Source organism: Odocoileus virginianus, chromosome 14, assembly GCF_023699985.2.
Source record: "Odocoileus virginianus isolate 20LAN1187 ecotype Illinois chromosome 14, Ovbor_1.2, whole genome shotgun sequence".
NCBI lineage: Eukaryota > Metazoa > Chordata > Mammalia > Artiodactyla > Cervidae > Odocoileus > Odocoileus virginianus.
The window spans coordinates 52,944,017-52,962,619 of record NC_069687.1 but is presented as its reverse complement, the minus strand read 5'-3'; the positions used below and the strand labels follow the sequence as shown (position 1 = coordinate 52,962,619).

General features: G+C 37.4%; 1 protein-coding gene across 7 annotated transcripts in view; it reads right to left on the bottom strand.

Moving 5' to 3' along the window:
- RNF180 (ring finger protein 180) overlaps positions 1–18,603 on the bottom strand; it is a 278,353-nt gene that overhangs the window by 234,403 nt on the left and 25,347 nt on the right. For all 7 annotated transcript variants that reach the window (XR_011491252.1, XM_070476741.1, XM_070476743.1 and 4 more), the window contains exon 2: positions 12,446–12,580. Coding sequence is in view for 6 of the 7 variants with exons in the window: in XM_070476741.1 (XP_070332842.1) it covers positions 12,446–12,580 (135 nt within the window). In the remaining variant the exon portion in view is untranslated. The remainder of the gene's footprint in view (positions 1–12,445; positions 12,581–18,603) is intronic.

The window sequence follows — 18,603 nt, the reverse complement described above, 5'->3', positions numbered from 1 at the left end:
CCCAAAATAAAGTCTGATACTGTTTCCATGGTCTCCCATCTATTTCCCATGAGGTGATGGAACCAGATGCCATGATCTTAGTTTTCTGAATGTTGTGCTTTAAGCCAACTTTCTCACTCTCCTCTTTCACTTTCATCAAGAGGCTTTTAAGTTCCTCTTCACTTTCTGCCATAAGGGTGGTGTTACCTGCATATCTGAGGTTAATGATATTTCTCCCAGAAATCTTGATTCCAGCTTGTGCTTCAACCAGCCCAGTGTTTCTCATGATGTACTCTGCATATAAGTGAAATAAGTGGGGTGACAATATACAGCCTTGATGTACTCCTTTTCCTATTTGGAACCAGTCTGTTGGTCCATGTCCTCTAAAGAAGACCAAATGTACATCTTGACAATGGTGGCAGGTACATGAATACGTACACATTTGTCAAAGCTCACTGAAATCTGCATTTCATTATATGCAAATTATCTCCTAATAAAACTGATTTTAAAAAATAGTAAAGAACAATATCCTTAAAGAAAAGTGATCAAGAAACATGTGCAGGGGAAAAACATGAATTGGAAGACTGGGACTGACACATAAACACTACCAATCATAAAAGATATAACTAGTAAGGACCTACTGTATGACACAAGGAACTCTTTAAACTCTTTTTAAAGACTATTAAAGAGTGGATATATGTATATGTACAACTGATTCACTTTTTTGTACACCTGAAACTAACACAACACTGTAAATCATGCCCCAATTAAAAAAAAAAATGTTAAAATCCCAAAATTTTTAGTTGGTAAGTTCCTTGAGCATGTACTATCTTAGTCCTCTTTGTATGCTCAGATCACAGCACAATGCCTAAAATATAACAGGGACTTAATGAATCCTTTTTGAATGAAAGAATGTCTATTCTATATTAGATTTTATCAATTTTTCAATGTACTCATTATCAATTACAATCTCTAGCCCCTTATTTTTTAAGTATTTCCTTCAAACTCCTGAAGACTGCCAAAAATGTGCACTGACAATAGTCTGCTCATTCTTACTCTCTATATTCTTAGAAAAAATTCATTTAAAAAACTGAATTCTTAACAATTGACTTGTATTAGCCAAGGTCCATTATAACAACTTTAAACGAACCATATAAACTTATTTTTTAAGGAACCTTGGGAAAATGACAGGAAGTGACTCACAAATAAGCAGTGTAACTTTCCCTAAATACTTCACCTAAATTTAACTTTTGAAGAACAGAATTAATTTTGTAAACATCAGTACCTATATACATTAACCCCTTTCATTAAGAGCTGAGACACTGACAGGTACACAGATGAGCATAACTAATTCTTTAAAAGGTTCTTAGTGAACACAAGTGGAAATTGACAAATATAGCTGTCTTTACTTCATTAATAGATCTGAAATTTTTTCTGACTTTTCAAGGTTCTATCTCTGAGGTAAATAAATATTTCTTTTGTTGTTGTTATTGTTTAGTTGCTCAGTCGTGTCTGAGTCTGCAATCCCATGGGCTGCAGCCCGCCAGGCTCCTCTGTCCATGGAATTTCCCAGGCAAGAAGGCTGGAGTGGGTTGCCATTTCCTTCTCCAGGGGATTTTCCTGATCCAGGGATCGAACCCAGATCTCCTACATTGGTAGGTGGATTCTTTACTGCTGAGCTACCAGGGAATTTCTACATTGGTATAAAGAAAAGAAAATTACATCAAAGTAAAATGATGGCAATCAACCTATCAGTATTTATTAAGTCATGACTAGACACAATGTTGACAATACAAAAGGAGTAAAGAAATTTATTTATACGGCAGGGACTGTGTTTTACCTTACACTTATTATCTCATATTTCTATTTCATTGTTCATATTCTGTTATTTCATTTAATCAGATAAAATGATCATGATATTTAATCACATAAGATTGACTACAATACTAAGAAACCATCTGCTGTAAATTCCAGAGATGTTTTTCATGTAATCCTATGAGAATAAACACTGGAGTCATATATCTAGGTAGGTTAAAGAAGTTTTACAATGTACATCTTATTTTTACCAGGTAACAAGCATTTTTACTGTGCTTATTATGCCCAGGCACTGTTTCAAGGGTTCTGTTGTTTTACAAACAAGGGAACTGAAACAAGAGACGCTAACTGTTATGTAACTTGTCCAAGGTCACATGGGAAGCACCAAGGCAAGGCTTTCCATCCAGGCAGTCTGGCTTCAGAGCTCAACTCATTGAGCTCCCACCGTCACTGGACCAAATCAGTACTATTTTTATAGGGCAACTGGCTTCCCTGGTGGCTCAGAGGGTAAAGAAGCTGCCTGCAGTGCAGAAGACCAGGTTTGAACCCCAGGTTGGGGAGATCCCCTGGAGATAGGAATGGCTACCCATTCCAGTATTCCTGCCTGGTGAATCCCACAGAGGAGCCTGCTGGGCTACAGTCCATGGAGTCACAGAGAGTCAGACACAACTGAGCGACTAACACTTTCACACTTTCATCTCTCTTACATGTTAGCCTAGTACGGTTTAAAGCACGATGTTACTAGTCTTCCAAAGGGTTACCAAAAAAGCAAAACAAAACACCAAAAAATTGGAAGTATAACTTACTTTTAAATTAAACAATATACTAACTTATATAGAAAAAAGCAAGGTTTAGAAAAAATTCCAGTTGATTCTGATATGTGACCCCCAAACCAATCTCTTAGATTCGAGAACTGTTAACATAAAGCAGGGCTTCCCAGGTGGCTCAGTTGTAAAGAATCTGCCTGCAACACAGGAGCCACAGGAGACTAGGGCTCGATCCCTGGATGAATCGGGAAGATCCCCCGAAAGGGGGCATGGCAACCCACTCTAATACTCTTGTCTGGAGAATCCCATCAACAGAGGAGTCTGGGGGGCTACAGTTCAGAGCCTTGCAAAGAGTCGGACATGACTGAGGTGATTTAGCAAGCACTCGTGCGACATAAAGCAAGCACATATGTTTCTTTAAATATTTAAAAGTTAAAGCATATTCTCACGCCAACAAAAAAGACAAAGATCAGTTACAGCAGTTGATAACGGTGGGAAGAGCATAAAAGGCTGGGTTAAGAATGTATAGTATTGTTTCCTTTTCTGAAAATTAGATATGGCAAACAAAGAAAGCTAGGATTAACACAGAAGCCTCAATTATAAATGAGACTGCCAACTATTTCAACTGTAATCACACAGTCTTAGAAATATATGATATCCATGATATTTACTTTCAATTTAATTTTAAAATAAGACAATCTATTAAGCTTATAAAATCTACAGTCACTTAATTTTGGGAAAAAAACACAAATACATGTGATAAAACAAGTTTTAATGAATGTATTTCAGGATGAATTGTTAAACAGAAAGCAATTTCATTCGAGGAATTTAAACGCTTAAAGTAGCTGCATGTCAGGTTATCTCCTTGGGGGAAAAATTGCCTGAAAATTAGGAACACAGTAAAATTAGGATTTTAAAAGCCTAACTAGACAGTTTTTTTATGTCTCAAGTTTATCATGTGGGCAAAGGAGGAAGTGAAGGAAGAGAAGTAACTAACAGCAAATTTCACTTAATGCTGTCAGAAAAAAATGTTGACAAAATATTTTGTAAAAATCTTTTGTTCAAGCAGCAGGGGGAGCTAATGCATTATTATTTCGTTTTTTCTTTAAGTGTAGATATGTTTTCAGTGGCTATGTACAAAGAACTTAATTTTAAAATTATAAATTGTATGCTTTATCTTATCATTTAATGATTGTTAAAAGTTTTAATTGAGCAGAACAGGTTAAATGTAAAAAGTTGGCATAATTTAATATTATAGGCTATTTTGTTTCAATTTTTTAATTTGGATCCAAATTAAGGAAAAAGGGTAGAAAAAATAAAACAGAACCAGGAATGAAGGTAGTTTACAAAACCCATGTTTCAAGGTCTCATATACTTTCTAGAGCTACAACACAATCTTGGCTCTGAAACTTTTTAGGGCCAAAGCAGACGGGAGAACTAATATGCAGTGTTGTTATGCTAATTTGAAAATAAATATTTTTATTTATGCAGTTAGTAGTATCATACTGATGTCAACTTTTCTAGCAAAATCAAGAATTAATCAGACTCTGAATCTCCTCTATCTCCCAGAGCAGACAAATCTTTCAGCATACTTTAATAATACACTGCATCATCAATTTACATTTGAATATTTTTTGGAATCCCTTTGATTGATTTGGGTATGTTTGTATCTTCTTCTATCATTGTGTTTCTAACTGCTGATGAATAATTTCTTGGCAGTTGAATTAACATAATAACATTACATGCTATTTTTGAAAGATGTTTAACACTTTAACACATTTGCAACATTAGTAATAACATTCCCCTAGCCAATACATTAAAAGTGAGCCAACTATATTATTTAAGTGGTGCAGCTACAAACACTGTAGGAAAAAGATCAGATAATAAAAAGCTGGACTGCCTGGTTTTCCTACATGCACTGTGAGAAGGTACTTCAAGAGTGAAATTTTTTTTTTTACTCAAAAGGTCTGAATGAATAAGAACTCAAAAACCTTAAAGGAAGACAATCATCTGCATGTATTCTTTCTTTTTTTTTTTAAGTTACATAATGAAGTGATTTTATTTTTTATGCCAGTATCCAAGCAATAATAATTACATCAAAGCCTTTCTCTGACCTTAAAGTTCCAATAAACTTCACTCTTGCTAACTTTCTAATTTCACTCTTTCATAACTGCCAAAATGATTTTTAAAAATTCAATGTTCATGTCACTCCTTTTCACTGACTTTCCAGCTTTTTCAGGAAAATGACCAAAGTCCTTGATTTGTCTTAAAAAACCATAAATGATCTAATCAACACCCATCTTTCTAGCCTCAAATCTGGTCAAATTCCCTCTTGATCTCTGCACTTCAATCATAGAAATCTTCTAGTTTCATGGAGATACATCACATTCTTTCAACCACAGGGCCTTTGAATATGCTGGTCCCAAAGCTTGGAATGTCCTCTGTCTTGCACTGCCTGGGTTACTCATCTACTATATCTCCACCAAAGTTACTTCCTCAGGAAAGCCTTTGCCTTACAACAATCCTCTGTGCACGTCCTACCTTCATGGCCCCATATACGTTTCCTTTTTTCTCACTTATGCAGCTAATAATTTAATATTTATGGTTGAACACTATCCTGAAAGCTTCAAAAGGACAGAACATTTCTCTTTTGCTCTTTGTTGAATTTCCTGTGCCTGTTACAGGGCCTGTCATGTCTTAGTTGATTTGAACTGGCATAACAAAATACCACAGACTGGGTGGCTTAGACAACAGACATTTATTCCTCACAATTCTGGAAGCTAGAAGCTGAAGATCAAAGCTCCAGCATGCTTTGGTACTGGTAAGAACTCTCCTTTTAGTCTGCAGATAGCAGCCTTCTTTCTGTGTCATCACATGGAAGGAGAAAGAAACCTCTTTCTCTCTCTTCTCCTTCTTATAAGCCACAGTCTCACTGAATTAAGGTCCTATGCTTATGACCTCATTTAACCTTAATAACCTCCAAAAGACCTGACTTCAGATACAGTCACTTTAGGGGTTAGAACTCACAACTACAAAGAATACTGACCAATGACCTCCTCTTTGCTAAAACCAAAGCACACCTTAAATTCTCATTCAGAGTCTCTACATTTGGCCATACAGTTTGTACAACATTTTTGTACAAATATGGGGGCACCTTTCACAGACTAGCACCTTCTAGAATTATGTAGTCTACAACTTGCACATTAAGCAGTATCTGGTCTTCTACATCTCCCTGCAGCATTCAATACTACTAACCAATACTTCCTTCTGGAAGATGTTCATTGCTTGACTTTCATTAACAGTGCATCTTGATTTTCACTCTTGTATTTCTCACTACTCTTTTTTTTTTCCTATTTTGTAATTTTTTTTCTGTCCATCCCTTAAATGTTCCTAGGCCCCTTCCTTTTTCTTCCCATTCACACTCTGCAGAGTGACCTCATCTACTTTCACTCACCATTTAAATGCTGATGACTCTCAAAACCACAGTTTTAGTTCAGATCTCTGTTCTGAATCCCATATCCATAGAACCAGCAGGCTCCTAGATCTCTCTATTTAAATGTCTTTAGGCCACAGAAACTTGTCCAAAACTGTGTCAAAGCTAAGAAATTAAAACTGAGGATACCATCTCTGCCTGGAACCCCCATCCCATCAGACTTCACAAATGGAGATCAACTTTGTTATTTTCTGTTTTTAGGGTTTTCATTGTTATTTTGCTTTCTATTTTGGTTCCTGCCCACATTTCAGGTATCTCAAGCCTGAAGGTAGAGAAGAAGTTCCCTTTCGTAGCTGTGGACGTTGTAGACTGTCCCAGAATTCCATTCTTAATTCCCAGTCACCTGCCTTATTACATACCAATGGCTGGAAAACTAAAGCTCAAATGTCCCAGATTCTCTTACAGTTCAAATTCCACACATGACCCAGCTTCCACCAATCTGATACATGGCTCAATATTATGAAAAAAGAAGTCATGAGAATATTTCTGCTATTTCTTTTAGCAAGGTTAACTCTGAAGGTGTTTGATTGGTCTGCAGGCTAGTTCCTAGTTCTGTGGGCACTGAGAGTCAGGTGTGAGGCTTCCATTTTCTGGCATTGGTCAGGGCTAAACAACTGTGGTCCTAAAACCAATAGTTCCTCAGTGAATGCTATTTCCTCAGTGTCCTGATCCTCTATGTCCTTCTGAGGGCCATTTCATACCTGCATGGGGTGTGAAAGACAGGAGACAAAGTCCAAGCTTTGCTCAGTGTTGGGAGACTCTAAGGGGGAACTCCTACAAAAACCTGGGTTATAACATCAGCATAAGGGTGAATGAGAAATAAACCTGTTGTTCAGAAAAACAAAAGAAAAAGCTTGCCTATCTCAATTTTGGTATTCAGTAGGAGGAAAGGGCAAAAAAAACCCAAAAAACAAAAAACTTTCCCACAGGGTACTAAAGAATTTTTTAAGAAGAAAAGTATAGAACATAAAGGAGATGACTAATAAATCCATCTACCTCATATCAAAAATTCTGTTCATCAAACAATACCACTAAGAGTGAAATAAAAGTTACATAAACTAGCAAAAGATATCTCCAATAAAATAACAAATAATTAGTATTCAGAATATGTAAAGAGCTCCCCAAAATCAAAACTGCACAACAGAAAAATAGAAAAAGGAAAAAAAAAAAGACATTTCACAGGAAACACAAAGAGACTTAAACAAGGAGAAGATGTTAAATGTTGGAAAAAAATGTGGAATCACGGCAATGTTTAACCACGACTCAGGGACTGACACTTGAAAACAACTGAGCCTTGCCCAGTAAAGGGGAAGTGTACTCCACTTCCAGTGATACACCCCTGGCTGTGCTTCCCAAGCTACGGATAAGAAAATTCACAGCAGCATAGCCTGTCAGAGCACAACAATTGATATAACTCAATGGTAGAATGAATTACAAATTGTGATATATTAATACACTAGAACACTATATAAAAGGGAAAAATGAGCTACGCTACATGGTAATATTACTAAAAGCAGCAATTTCCAGCAGAATGCCTACCTAACGTTGTGATTTCACCTACAGAAAGTAGACAAAACACTTTCAGAAACAAGCAAAACACTTATTTTATACATAGATATATTTTAAATTATATTGTTAATAGGTAATAAATTAAGATAATTGGATAGGTGATAAATTTAGCATTCCTTCAGCATGAAGTAAAAATATGAGTGCTTAGTCATGTCTGACTCTTTGTGATCCCATGGACCATAGCCTGCCAGGCTCCTCTGTCCATGAAATTCTCCAGGCAAGAATACTGGTGTGGGTAGCCATTCCCTTATCCAGGGGATCTTCCTGACCCAGGGATCCAACCCAGGTGTCCCCCACTACTGGAAGATTCTTTACCATGTGAATCACCAGGGAAGCCCCTCCTTCAGACCAGCATCTTATAAATTACTTTTAGACTGCAGTATTTTATTTTATTGTTTCCTTTAATTAAAGCAGATCCTTCTATGTTCCTCTTTGATATTTATTATTTATCAATTTATTATTATTATTATTAATATAAAATATATATTAATATTCTATTAGTGTTTTATAATTTGTTAACATTTATTAATCAAATATATGTGTTTCTAAATGCAAAAGACATTTGTATAGTTTAAAGAAATCTTTAAAGAGACACAAACACCAATACATACACCCACTACCCAGTTTAACGAGTACATTACCGCTACTTTAAAAACCCTCCCAGGATCCCCCTCTAATTACACATTCCTCCTTCTCCCTGGAGTTAACAGTGATATTGAATTATTCCTGAGACAGGCTTCTAATAGGTTTAAAACATGCATGTTTCATGTGCATATAACACCTCCGACAGAACCAGAGAGACGTTCGGTCCTGCATCACCCTCCCCGCTCCACCCTGGTGCACGCTGGAGCCTCTCCTGCTCCTGCTACCCTGAGGGAGGAGCAGAGGCTCGAGAGAGTGGGCTCAGAACCCTCACTGTCAGATTCAATGTTAACTGCGCTGCTCAGTAACGGTGTGATCAGGCTCCATGTATTCAATCGTCTGTGGGTCAGTCTCCTTATCTATAAAAAGGAGATGACAGCTTATTTCCTTCAAGATAATCTATCTTTATACTATAAGGAATCAATAACATAAAACATTTAAAACAATGCTTAACCAATAAGCAGAAGATTAAGAAGAGGTGGCAAGAATCCACAGAAGAACTATTAAAAAAGATCCTCATGACCCAGATAACCACAATGGTATGATCCCTCACCTAGAGCCAGACATCCTGGAATGCAAAGTCAAGTGGGTTTTAGGAACCATCACTACAAACAAGGCTAGTGGAGGTGATGGAATTCCAGTTGAACTATTTCAAATCCTAAAAAGATGATGCTGTGAAAGTGCTACACTCAATATGCCAGCATTTGGAAAACTCAGCAGTGGCCACAGGAGTGCAAAAGGTCAGTTTTCATTCCAATCCCAAAGAATGCTCAAACTACCACACAATTGCACTCATCTCACATGCTAGGAAAGTAATGCTCAAAATTCTCCAAGCCAGGCTTCAATGGTACTTGAACCGTGTACTTCCAGATGTTCATGCTTGTTTTAGAAAAGGCAGAGGAACCAGAGATCAAATTGCCAACATCCACTGGATCATCAAAAAAGCAAGAGAGTTCCACAAAAATATCCGCTTCTGCTTTATTGACTACATCAAAGTCTTTTACTGTGTGGATCACAACAAACTGTAAGTTTGTTCTTCAAGAGATGGGAATACCAGACCACCTGACCTGCCTCCTGAGAAATCTGTATGCAGATCAAGAAGCAACAGTTAGAACCAGACATACAAAAATGGACTGGTTCCAAATTGGGAAAGGAGTACGTCAAGGCTATATATTGTCATCTGCTTATTTAACCTATATGCAGAGTACATCATGCGAAATGCCAGGCTGGATGAACCACAAGCTGGAATCAAGTTTACTGGGAGAAATATCAATAACTTCAGATATGCAGATGACACCACCCTTATGGCAGAAAGTGAAGAAGAACTAAAGAGCCTCTTGATGAAAGTGAAAAGAAGAGAGTGAAAAAGCCGGCTTAAAGCTCAACATTCAGAAAACAAAGATCAGGGCATCTGATCCCATCACTTCATGGCAAATAGATGGGGAAACAATGGAAACAGTGAGAGACTTTATTTTTGGGGGCTCCAAAATCCATGCAGATGGTGACTGCAGCCATGAAATTAAGACACTTGCTCCTTAGAAGAAAAGTTATGACCAACCTAGACAGCATATTAAAAAGAAGAGACATTACTTAGCTGACAAAGGTCCATCTAGTCAAAACTATGGTTTTTCCAGCAGCATCTATGGATGAGAGCTGGACTATAAAGAAAGCTGAGCACCAAATAATTGATGGTTTTGAACTGTGGTGTTGGAGAAGACTCAAGAGTCCCTTGGACTGCAAGGAGATCCAACTAGTCAATCGTAAGGGAAATCAGTCCTGAATATTCATTGGAAGGACTGATGCTGAAGCTGAAACTCCAGTACTTTGGCCACCTGATACGAAGAACTGACTCATTGGAAAAGATCCTGATGCTGGGGAAGACTGAAGGCAGGAGGAGAAGGTGACCACAGAAGATGAGATGGTTGGATGGCATCACCAACTGGATGGACATGAGTTTGAGCAAGATCTGGGAGTTGGTGATGGACAGGGAGGCCTGGTGTGCTGCAGTCCATGGAGTTGTAAAGAGTCGGACATGACTGAGCAACTGAACTGAACTAAGTAATAAGCATCAAAAAATGTATTGCACATCATTATCACTAGGGAAAAGCAAATTAAGCACATATTTATATACCACTATATCTACCACAATGTCCAAAATTACAATGTCTGAAAATACCACATGTAGAGAAAGATATTGAGCAACTAGAATCCTCATCATTGCTATTGGAAATGAACACTTTTTTTGGAAAACTACAAGCAGTTTCTAAAAATCCTTAAAATACAATACACCTACTGTATAATTCCTATATATATACATCAAAAAGAAGTAACAAAACACAAACACAGAGTCTTTTATAAGAATATTGATAGCAGCTTTATTCATAACCCCAAAATGAAAATTATATCTATCAGCATACAAAATTGATAAACTGTGGTATATTCATTAATGGCATACTACTCAGGAAAAAGGAAGCAAACTACTACATACAAAACATAAATGAACCTCTAAAACATTATAAGCAAAATAAGTCAGGTACAAAAGAGTATACAATTTCATTTGAATGAAGGTCAGCAACAGGCAAAACTAGTCGACAGTGATAGATATTAATACAGTGGTTTCCATGTGAGGGGGTGAATACTGCCTGAAAACAGACATGAGAAATTTCTGGGGTGATGAAACCATCATACATCTTGATCTGATTCATAGCGGGGCTGAAAAAAATTTATCTATAAAATTTTTTTTTATAAAAAGCTATACTATACCCAATAAATACTCACCATGAAAAGTTTTATTCCCCTAAGTAAAATGTTTTCAGGTTTTTTAAAGTATCTGACATGCAGTAAGCATGTAACCAAAGTCTTTCACTATTACCACTTCAAGTTGGCTAATCTGTTTAGAGTGGATAGGAAATAATCATGATCAAATGAGGCAAAAAACAAAACAAAACAGTCACTCAAAGAAGGGGAAAACAATGACAGGTAATTATATCCACTCTCTGCTAAACTGAGAATTCCCGGTGAAGTCCACGGATAACTAGTATGGATTTCTTTGATATTATCTCTTGCATATTGCTCTCAGTATATTCATATGTATATACATGTAATCAGTTCAGTTCAGTCGCTCAGTCCTCTCCAACTCTTTGCACCCCCATGGACTGCAGCACACCAGGCTTCCCTGTCCATCACCAACTCCTAGAGCTTGCTCAAACTCATGTCCATCCAGTTGGTGATGCCATTAAATCATCTCAGCCTCTGCTGGCCCCGTCTCCTCCTGCCTTCAATCTTTCCCAGCATCAGGATCTTTTCCAACAAGTCAGTTCTTCGCATCAGGTGGCCAAAGTATTGGAGTTTCAGCCTCAGTATCAGTCCTTCCAATGAATATTCAGGACTGATTTCCTTTACGATTGACTGGTTGGATCTCCTTGCAGTCCAAGGGACTCTCAAGAGTCTTCTTTGACTGTGTAATATATACACCTATATAAACATACAGGTGTATAAATAATATATCTAATATATATTGGGGCTTCACAGGTGGCACAGTGATAAAGAATCCACTTGCCAAAGCAAGAGACACAGAGACACAAGTTTGGTCCCTGCATGGAAAAGATCCCCTGGAGAAGAAAACAGTAACCCACTTCAGTATTCTTGACTGTGAAATCCCATGGACTAAACAGCCAGGCAGGCTACAGTGCATGGGGTTTCAAAAGAGTCAGACACGACTGAGCGACTAAATAACAACAAAATCAACAACAATATATGTGTTTTATATATATATATATATATATTTTTTTTTATATATATACTAAAAACATTTTCTACTTTTTTAAAAATTTAATTGTGTGGTGATGTCGAAGGTTCACTCACAGTAGGGATAAAAAAAAAAACATGGACTATTATCTTCAACTTAGGTCTGTGATACTGCACTTAAAACTTTAAGGTCATATTATTGTTAGTAGCTGGAGGTAAAATGATGGTAACTGTTGAAGGTTGGATGCCTTTCGAATACCACTCTGAACTGTTTTCTGTGGATCAGGTAAAATAAGGTAAGAGCTGTCAGGTATGGAGGGATATGGGTGCATGTAACGTGCATATATATATATATATATGGGTGCATATAACGTGTCCCCAGCATTTCTATACTAGGAAATCATTTGAAGATGATACAGTTTGCAGTACTTACCTTAGTCACTTGGTTCTCAAGATATTCCACGAAACAACCAGAACTTGCTATACATTTTCTACATTTCCAACAACGAAGAATACTTATGTCTTCTTGATTATGGTTTTTAGTTATCAATTCTTTACTTCTCTTCATCTGTGGAAAAATTAATGCATTTTTAGAATGTTAAACCATGTCAGATTAAACCAGATTTTCTAAACCCTTTGAACAGCATTAGCTACATCTGTACCAGAAAGAATTATCATTTATTGAGGTACCTACTACTATTAGGCTATGGGTGTTCTATAAACTATATCCATGATTAATCATGACAATGATACAGTATATTAGTGAGTACCAGCTTACTTTTGTAAAACATGTTATTTCTTTCCATCTGTCTTCACTAGAAGTAAAAGCAACTGCCGAAGAGTTAAAGTTACTGCAGTTAAAAGGGTCATAACAAAGAATTTTATTCTTATAAATAGGATGCTTTGAATAGTCACAGCATTAAATTTTAAATATAATAGGATTTACTGAGTTATAGTTAATTCTGTGAAAACTGAAAGTAACTGCTTCAAATTAATGGGAAAAATTCTGTATCCTAAATGCAATAATTTTTCTTGTATATTGTATTCAGTGGAACAATATTACATCTCGTGGTACATTCAATCAAACAAAAAGACTTAGATAATAACCCTACCATTTCTAAGCCTATTTTTATTCCTGAGATTTTATGTCATCACTGAGATTTAGACCAGTTTGGGGGAAGTTTCACACTAATAAGGATTCCAAATTGCAGTGTGTTTAAGAATCCACCTGGTAACTAATCATTATTAAAAAAAGAAATGTTAATTTATTAAGCTATACACAAGGGCCTGCCTAGTTCCCTGGCCACATGTCCTCATTTGTTAGCTCTTTAGTATTTCATTTACTTAACAAACATTCACTGAGAGCTAACCAACCATATGCCACACAATGAGTCAAACTCTGGAGGCACAATGATGAGCAAAACTTATTTTCTGTCACAGACCTTACTATGCTTTCTGCATCAAGAGCTTTTTACCCTAGCTCATCAAAATCACTTAAGTTTTAAAAAATACTGATGTCCAGGCCAAGTTCCACTCTGAGAAATTTTGACTTTTTCTTAGAAGGGGAGGGAGTTAGGAATGGGTACATTTTATTAAAAAGTTCCCCAGGTGATCCTCTAGTGTGGCCAGGATGAGGACAGGCTGTGTTAATGCACAAAAAAATTAACTAAAATGTACTACTAACTGCTGAAAGGACAAGAGAGGGAACATGGATGGACTTTAGCCAAATTTAAAGTAAGGATTTGAGGAACTCTGCCTGGAAGGGCACAGCATGCCACTCTTGAAGCCACTCTAGCTCTGAGCTTCAGGAGCTAGGCAGCAGTGCAGTCTCCACTGGCATCTTTAGAATCCATCTTGGCCCAGATGAACATTCCATTTAAAGTCCATCCCCAATGATCATCAACAACATCTTAATTTGCAAATGCCCTGACCTCCTCCTCCTCCTTTACTCAGTTTCCCTCGCACTCCATCCATCTCTCAATGGTCTTCTTGGCATCTATCCTCAACTCCCTTTAAACCACGAGTGGTTCCCCACCAGGAGTGGGGCTTGTAGGGAGGGGCTGTATCAGAATCGACAAAGGAGAAACTCCGTATCTGCCTATGCTCTCCCTCTCCCTGAGATCCATGCACACCTCCCCATTTCTCCCCTTCCTTCAGGTGGTTCCACAACCCCTTGCAGTGGGATCATGCAATTAGAGAAAGCCCTATTGGTGATTCTAATAAGTTTTCACTGAAAATCTGAGAATTATACTGTGTGACAAGTCTTTTATGGCAATGATTTTTTTTTTTTATTATTATTTTTTTTTTAATTTTTATTAGTTGGAGGCTAATTACTTTACATCATTACAGTAGTTTTTGTTATACATTGATATGAATTAGCCATGGATTTAAATATACTCCCCATCCCAGTCCCCCCTCCCACCTCCCTCTCCACCCGATCCCTCTGGGTCTTCCCAGTGCACCAGGCCCGAGCACTTGTCTCATGTACCCAACCTGAGCTGGACAAACCATTAGCAAGACTCATTAAGAAACAAAGGGAGAAGAACCAAATTAACAAAATTAGATATGGCAATGATTTTTAAATCTATATATCTAGTTTGAGTTTTTTCCAAAGCTCTAAACCAATAATTTCAACTTCTGAATGTCAAATGCTATCTCTACATGAATCTTCTTTAGGGTCTTTGTGCTGGCTGTTTGCTCTGTCTACCCTGTATGGTAGCCACTTGTTAGACCTGTTATTAAGCACTTGAAATGCGGCTAATCTGAACTGACATGCACAGTAAGCGTAAAACATACACTGGATTTTGAATACCATGTAGGAAAAAAAGGAATGTTAAATATCTTAATAGTTTTCATATTTATTTCGTGTTGAAATAAAAATTTTAATACACTGTTAAAAATATACTGTAAAAATATTTCACGTTTCTTTTTACTTTTTGAATATCACCTCAAAGTCATATCCTCATAAGTACAGTATAAGAAGCACCTTAGGTAGCACCTAGGAAGTTTATTTAAATGTAGGTCACAGTCCAAGGAAATCTAATTCAATGTTTCTAGGGTAGGACTCTGTGTATTTAACAAGCACACTAGGTGATTCTATTACAGGTGATCTGAAGATCACACTCGGGGGGACACAATATAGTCTAAGCTCTATTTGCAACAACATGAATAGACTTTCAGAGTATTAACCTTAGTGGAATAAGTATTTGACAGAGAAAGGCAAATACCTTATGCTATTACTTACCTGTAGAATCTAAAAAATAAAACAAATCAATGTATGTAACAAAAGAAAAACAGATTCACAGATATAGAGAACAAACTAAGTAGTTACCAGTGAGGAGAAGGAAAAGGGGAAAGAGAGGACTATGGCAGTAAGAGGTACCGCTATGCATAACATAGACAAGCAACAAGGATATAGTGTACACAGAGATAAATATAGCCATTATATGGTAATAACTTTAAGTATAATCTGTAAAAGTACTGAATCGCTATGTTGTACACCTGAAACTAATATCACAAATCAACTATGTGCTAAGTTACAGCAGTCATGTCCGACTCTTTGCGACCCTATGGACTGTAGCCTGCCAGGTTCCTCTGTTCATGGGATTCTCCAGGCAAGAACACTGGAGCGGGATGCCATGCCCTCCCTCTAGGGGATCTTCTCAACACAAGAGGTCGAACCCATGTCTCCTAGTCTCCTGCACTGGCAGGAAGGTTCTTTACGACTAGTGCCACCTGAGCAGCCAAAAAATCAACTACACTTTAATTAAAAAACAAACAGTCTAAGCTTCTTAAGATGTCAAAAAAGGTCCGTTAGGCAACACAAAGAATTCCTGTAATGGAATTGTTATGTATCTGATTGTGGTTTGCTCATAAGAATCCATACATGCGATAAGATTGCATATAACACACACACACACACACAAAGTGTATGCAACTGTTAAAATCTGAATAAAGTAGACTGAAGGGTACACAGGATTTCTCTGTGAATCTGTAATTCATAATTCACAACTGAACCTACACATATTTCAAAGTAAAAAGTTAAAAAGAAACTTTTACCATGGACATTAAAAACTTAAAATTTTAAAAACCCATAACATTTTTACCAATTTAACTGTCCTCACATATTAGTATAATCTTCTCTATCTTTTCACTATATTTTTAGCTGCATAATTTTTGATTGCCTCTTCATACAACAACAATTGTGCAATATTTTCTAAACAGAGAATAAAAAGATCATTTAGTCTTTCTTCTTTAAAAAACAAAAAGTCCCTTTAAATCCTTTAAAACCCAACTCCAAACTAGCTCTCAAGTCTTGGTGTCCCCTCCATGAGCATTCCATACAAACACTATGCAGATCTTTGTGCAGTTTCCTAAATTTACCCTTTTCTGCTTTCCCACTTTCAAATTTGCTGTTCTCTCTTCCTGTAAATCACTTCCTTTTCCTCTGAATTTAAGAAATACTTTCTATCATTTAAGGCTGAGCTCACAATTGTCTTTTACAGACACTCCCCGGAAAACAAGTCCTCGTTTTCTGGGCTTCCAGGTCATGTTGCGTGTGCCCCAACAGCAACACTAATCAAGCTGTGTACACTCATGTGTGTGTGTGTCTTATTAATTGAATGGTGACATCCTAAAAAGCACCATATTGTATTCAAACCTGCATTTTTACAATCAAATACTGTACCTGGCACCAAACATCACAGTCACAAGTGTTCACTGAAATCAAATCAACAAGACTTGGCACCTCAGCTTATGAAAATTCTTTTTTTAATACCGAGTATTAAGTATGACTGGATAACTGACAGGGCAAGCCAAACAGAAGTCCTTTAGCAAGGGATGTGAGGCCAAGGGAAGAAATAACGCTGTGTTTATACACATCTAAACTTGAAAGAAGAACTGGAGGCTACCCAACGGTGATATATTCATAGGACAGCTGAGGTGATTTCTTTCAGAGAATTTATGCTGAAAGGAAGAGGCCAAACACGGTTAATGAACCTATTAATAAAATGCTAGTCTTTGAGCTGACTTGAAAACAGCCTGGTTGTTGACTGCTAGCTCAAATCCATCCCTGTCTAGCTCCCTAGACACTGGTATGGGTTCTAGAAAAGAGGGAGCTGTATAAGTAAACAATTGAAAACTGTTTTCTGTCTGCAAGTGTGTGTGCTCAGTCGTGTCTGACTCTTTGCGACTCTGTGGAGAGTAGGCTGCCAGACTCCTCTGTTCATAGAATTTCCCAGGCAAGAACACTGGGGTGGGTTGCCATTTCCTCCTTCAAGGGATCGTTCCAACCCAGGGATCGAAGCTGAGTCTTCCGCATCTCCTGCAGGGGCAGGCGGATTCATTACCACTGAGCCACCTAGGAAGCCCCGTTTTCTGTTGGGGTCTAAACAAGTGTGAGCAGCATACACCACATGGTTTCAACACTTTGAGCGCCTGGAGGCAGCAACTAGAGAACTATCAAAGCAAACAGAGAAGTGACCTTGGGAAACATAACATGAAAATGAACTTAACTGCTGAACACATATGAGTGTCTCATAATGACCATTACCAGCATGAGCAAAGTTCTTTAACTATGGGACAGTAAAGCTTATCACAGTGCACGCAGGTTTTTCAAAGTGCTAATTTTTGTGTAAAAGTCAAATTTTATCACTTGCAACAAATACTGCCAAACATCCAGGTCTGAAAAACCATAGTTTGTTAATCATTTGAGTAAAAATGGCATGCCATGGAAAGGTGGAGAGTTCAGCTCTCAAATGAAACTACTGAACACGGGTTCTTCTTCAACACTACCCACCATCAGCATTCAGCACTGAATGTGCTTTATGCATTCTTCCCACTTTTTTCACACGAACTATTAGAAATAAATGAATTGAAAAATAAAGATTTAATAAAATCAGTATTAGTTACTGCTTCAATAAACAGATTTTTTTTTAACTACATGTGTATGGCAGTGAAGAATAAAATGGCTATTAATACTGTCTGTCATCATTGCCTTGAAAGTCATTCAGTCATGTCCGACTCTTTGCAACCCCATGGACTATAAAGCCCATGGAATTCTCCAGCCCAGAATACTGGAGTGGGTAGCCTTTTCCTTCTCCAGGGGATCTTCCCATCCCAGGGATCGAACCTAGGCCTCTCACATTACAGGCAGATTCATTACTATCTGAGCCGCCAGGGAAGCCCAGGAAAACTGGAGTGGGTAGCCTAACCCTCCTCCAGCAGATCTTCCCAACCCAGGAATTGAACCGGGGTCGCCTGCATTGCAGGCAGATTCTTTACCAGCTGAGCTACCAGGGAAGTCAATACTGAAAAATAAAGGTTTAATAATGTCAATACTAGTTACTGCTTCAATAAACAGTTAAAAAAAAACAAAAAACACTACATGTGTATGGCACTGAAGATTAAGATGGCTATTAATACTACTTGTCACCACTGCCTTGATTCTGCTAAAGGAGAAGAAGTTTTACTCACTATTGCTTTCCCATGATTAATGAAAATGTTAACAGAATTTAAAAAGGTAAATAACATCTTAGTATTACTAAGAATAGTTTACCTGACTCTCTGTGGTTCACCAGGGAGCGTGGACCA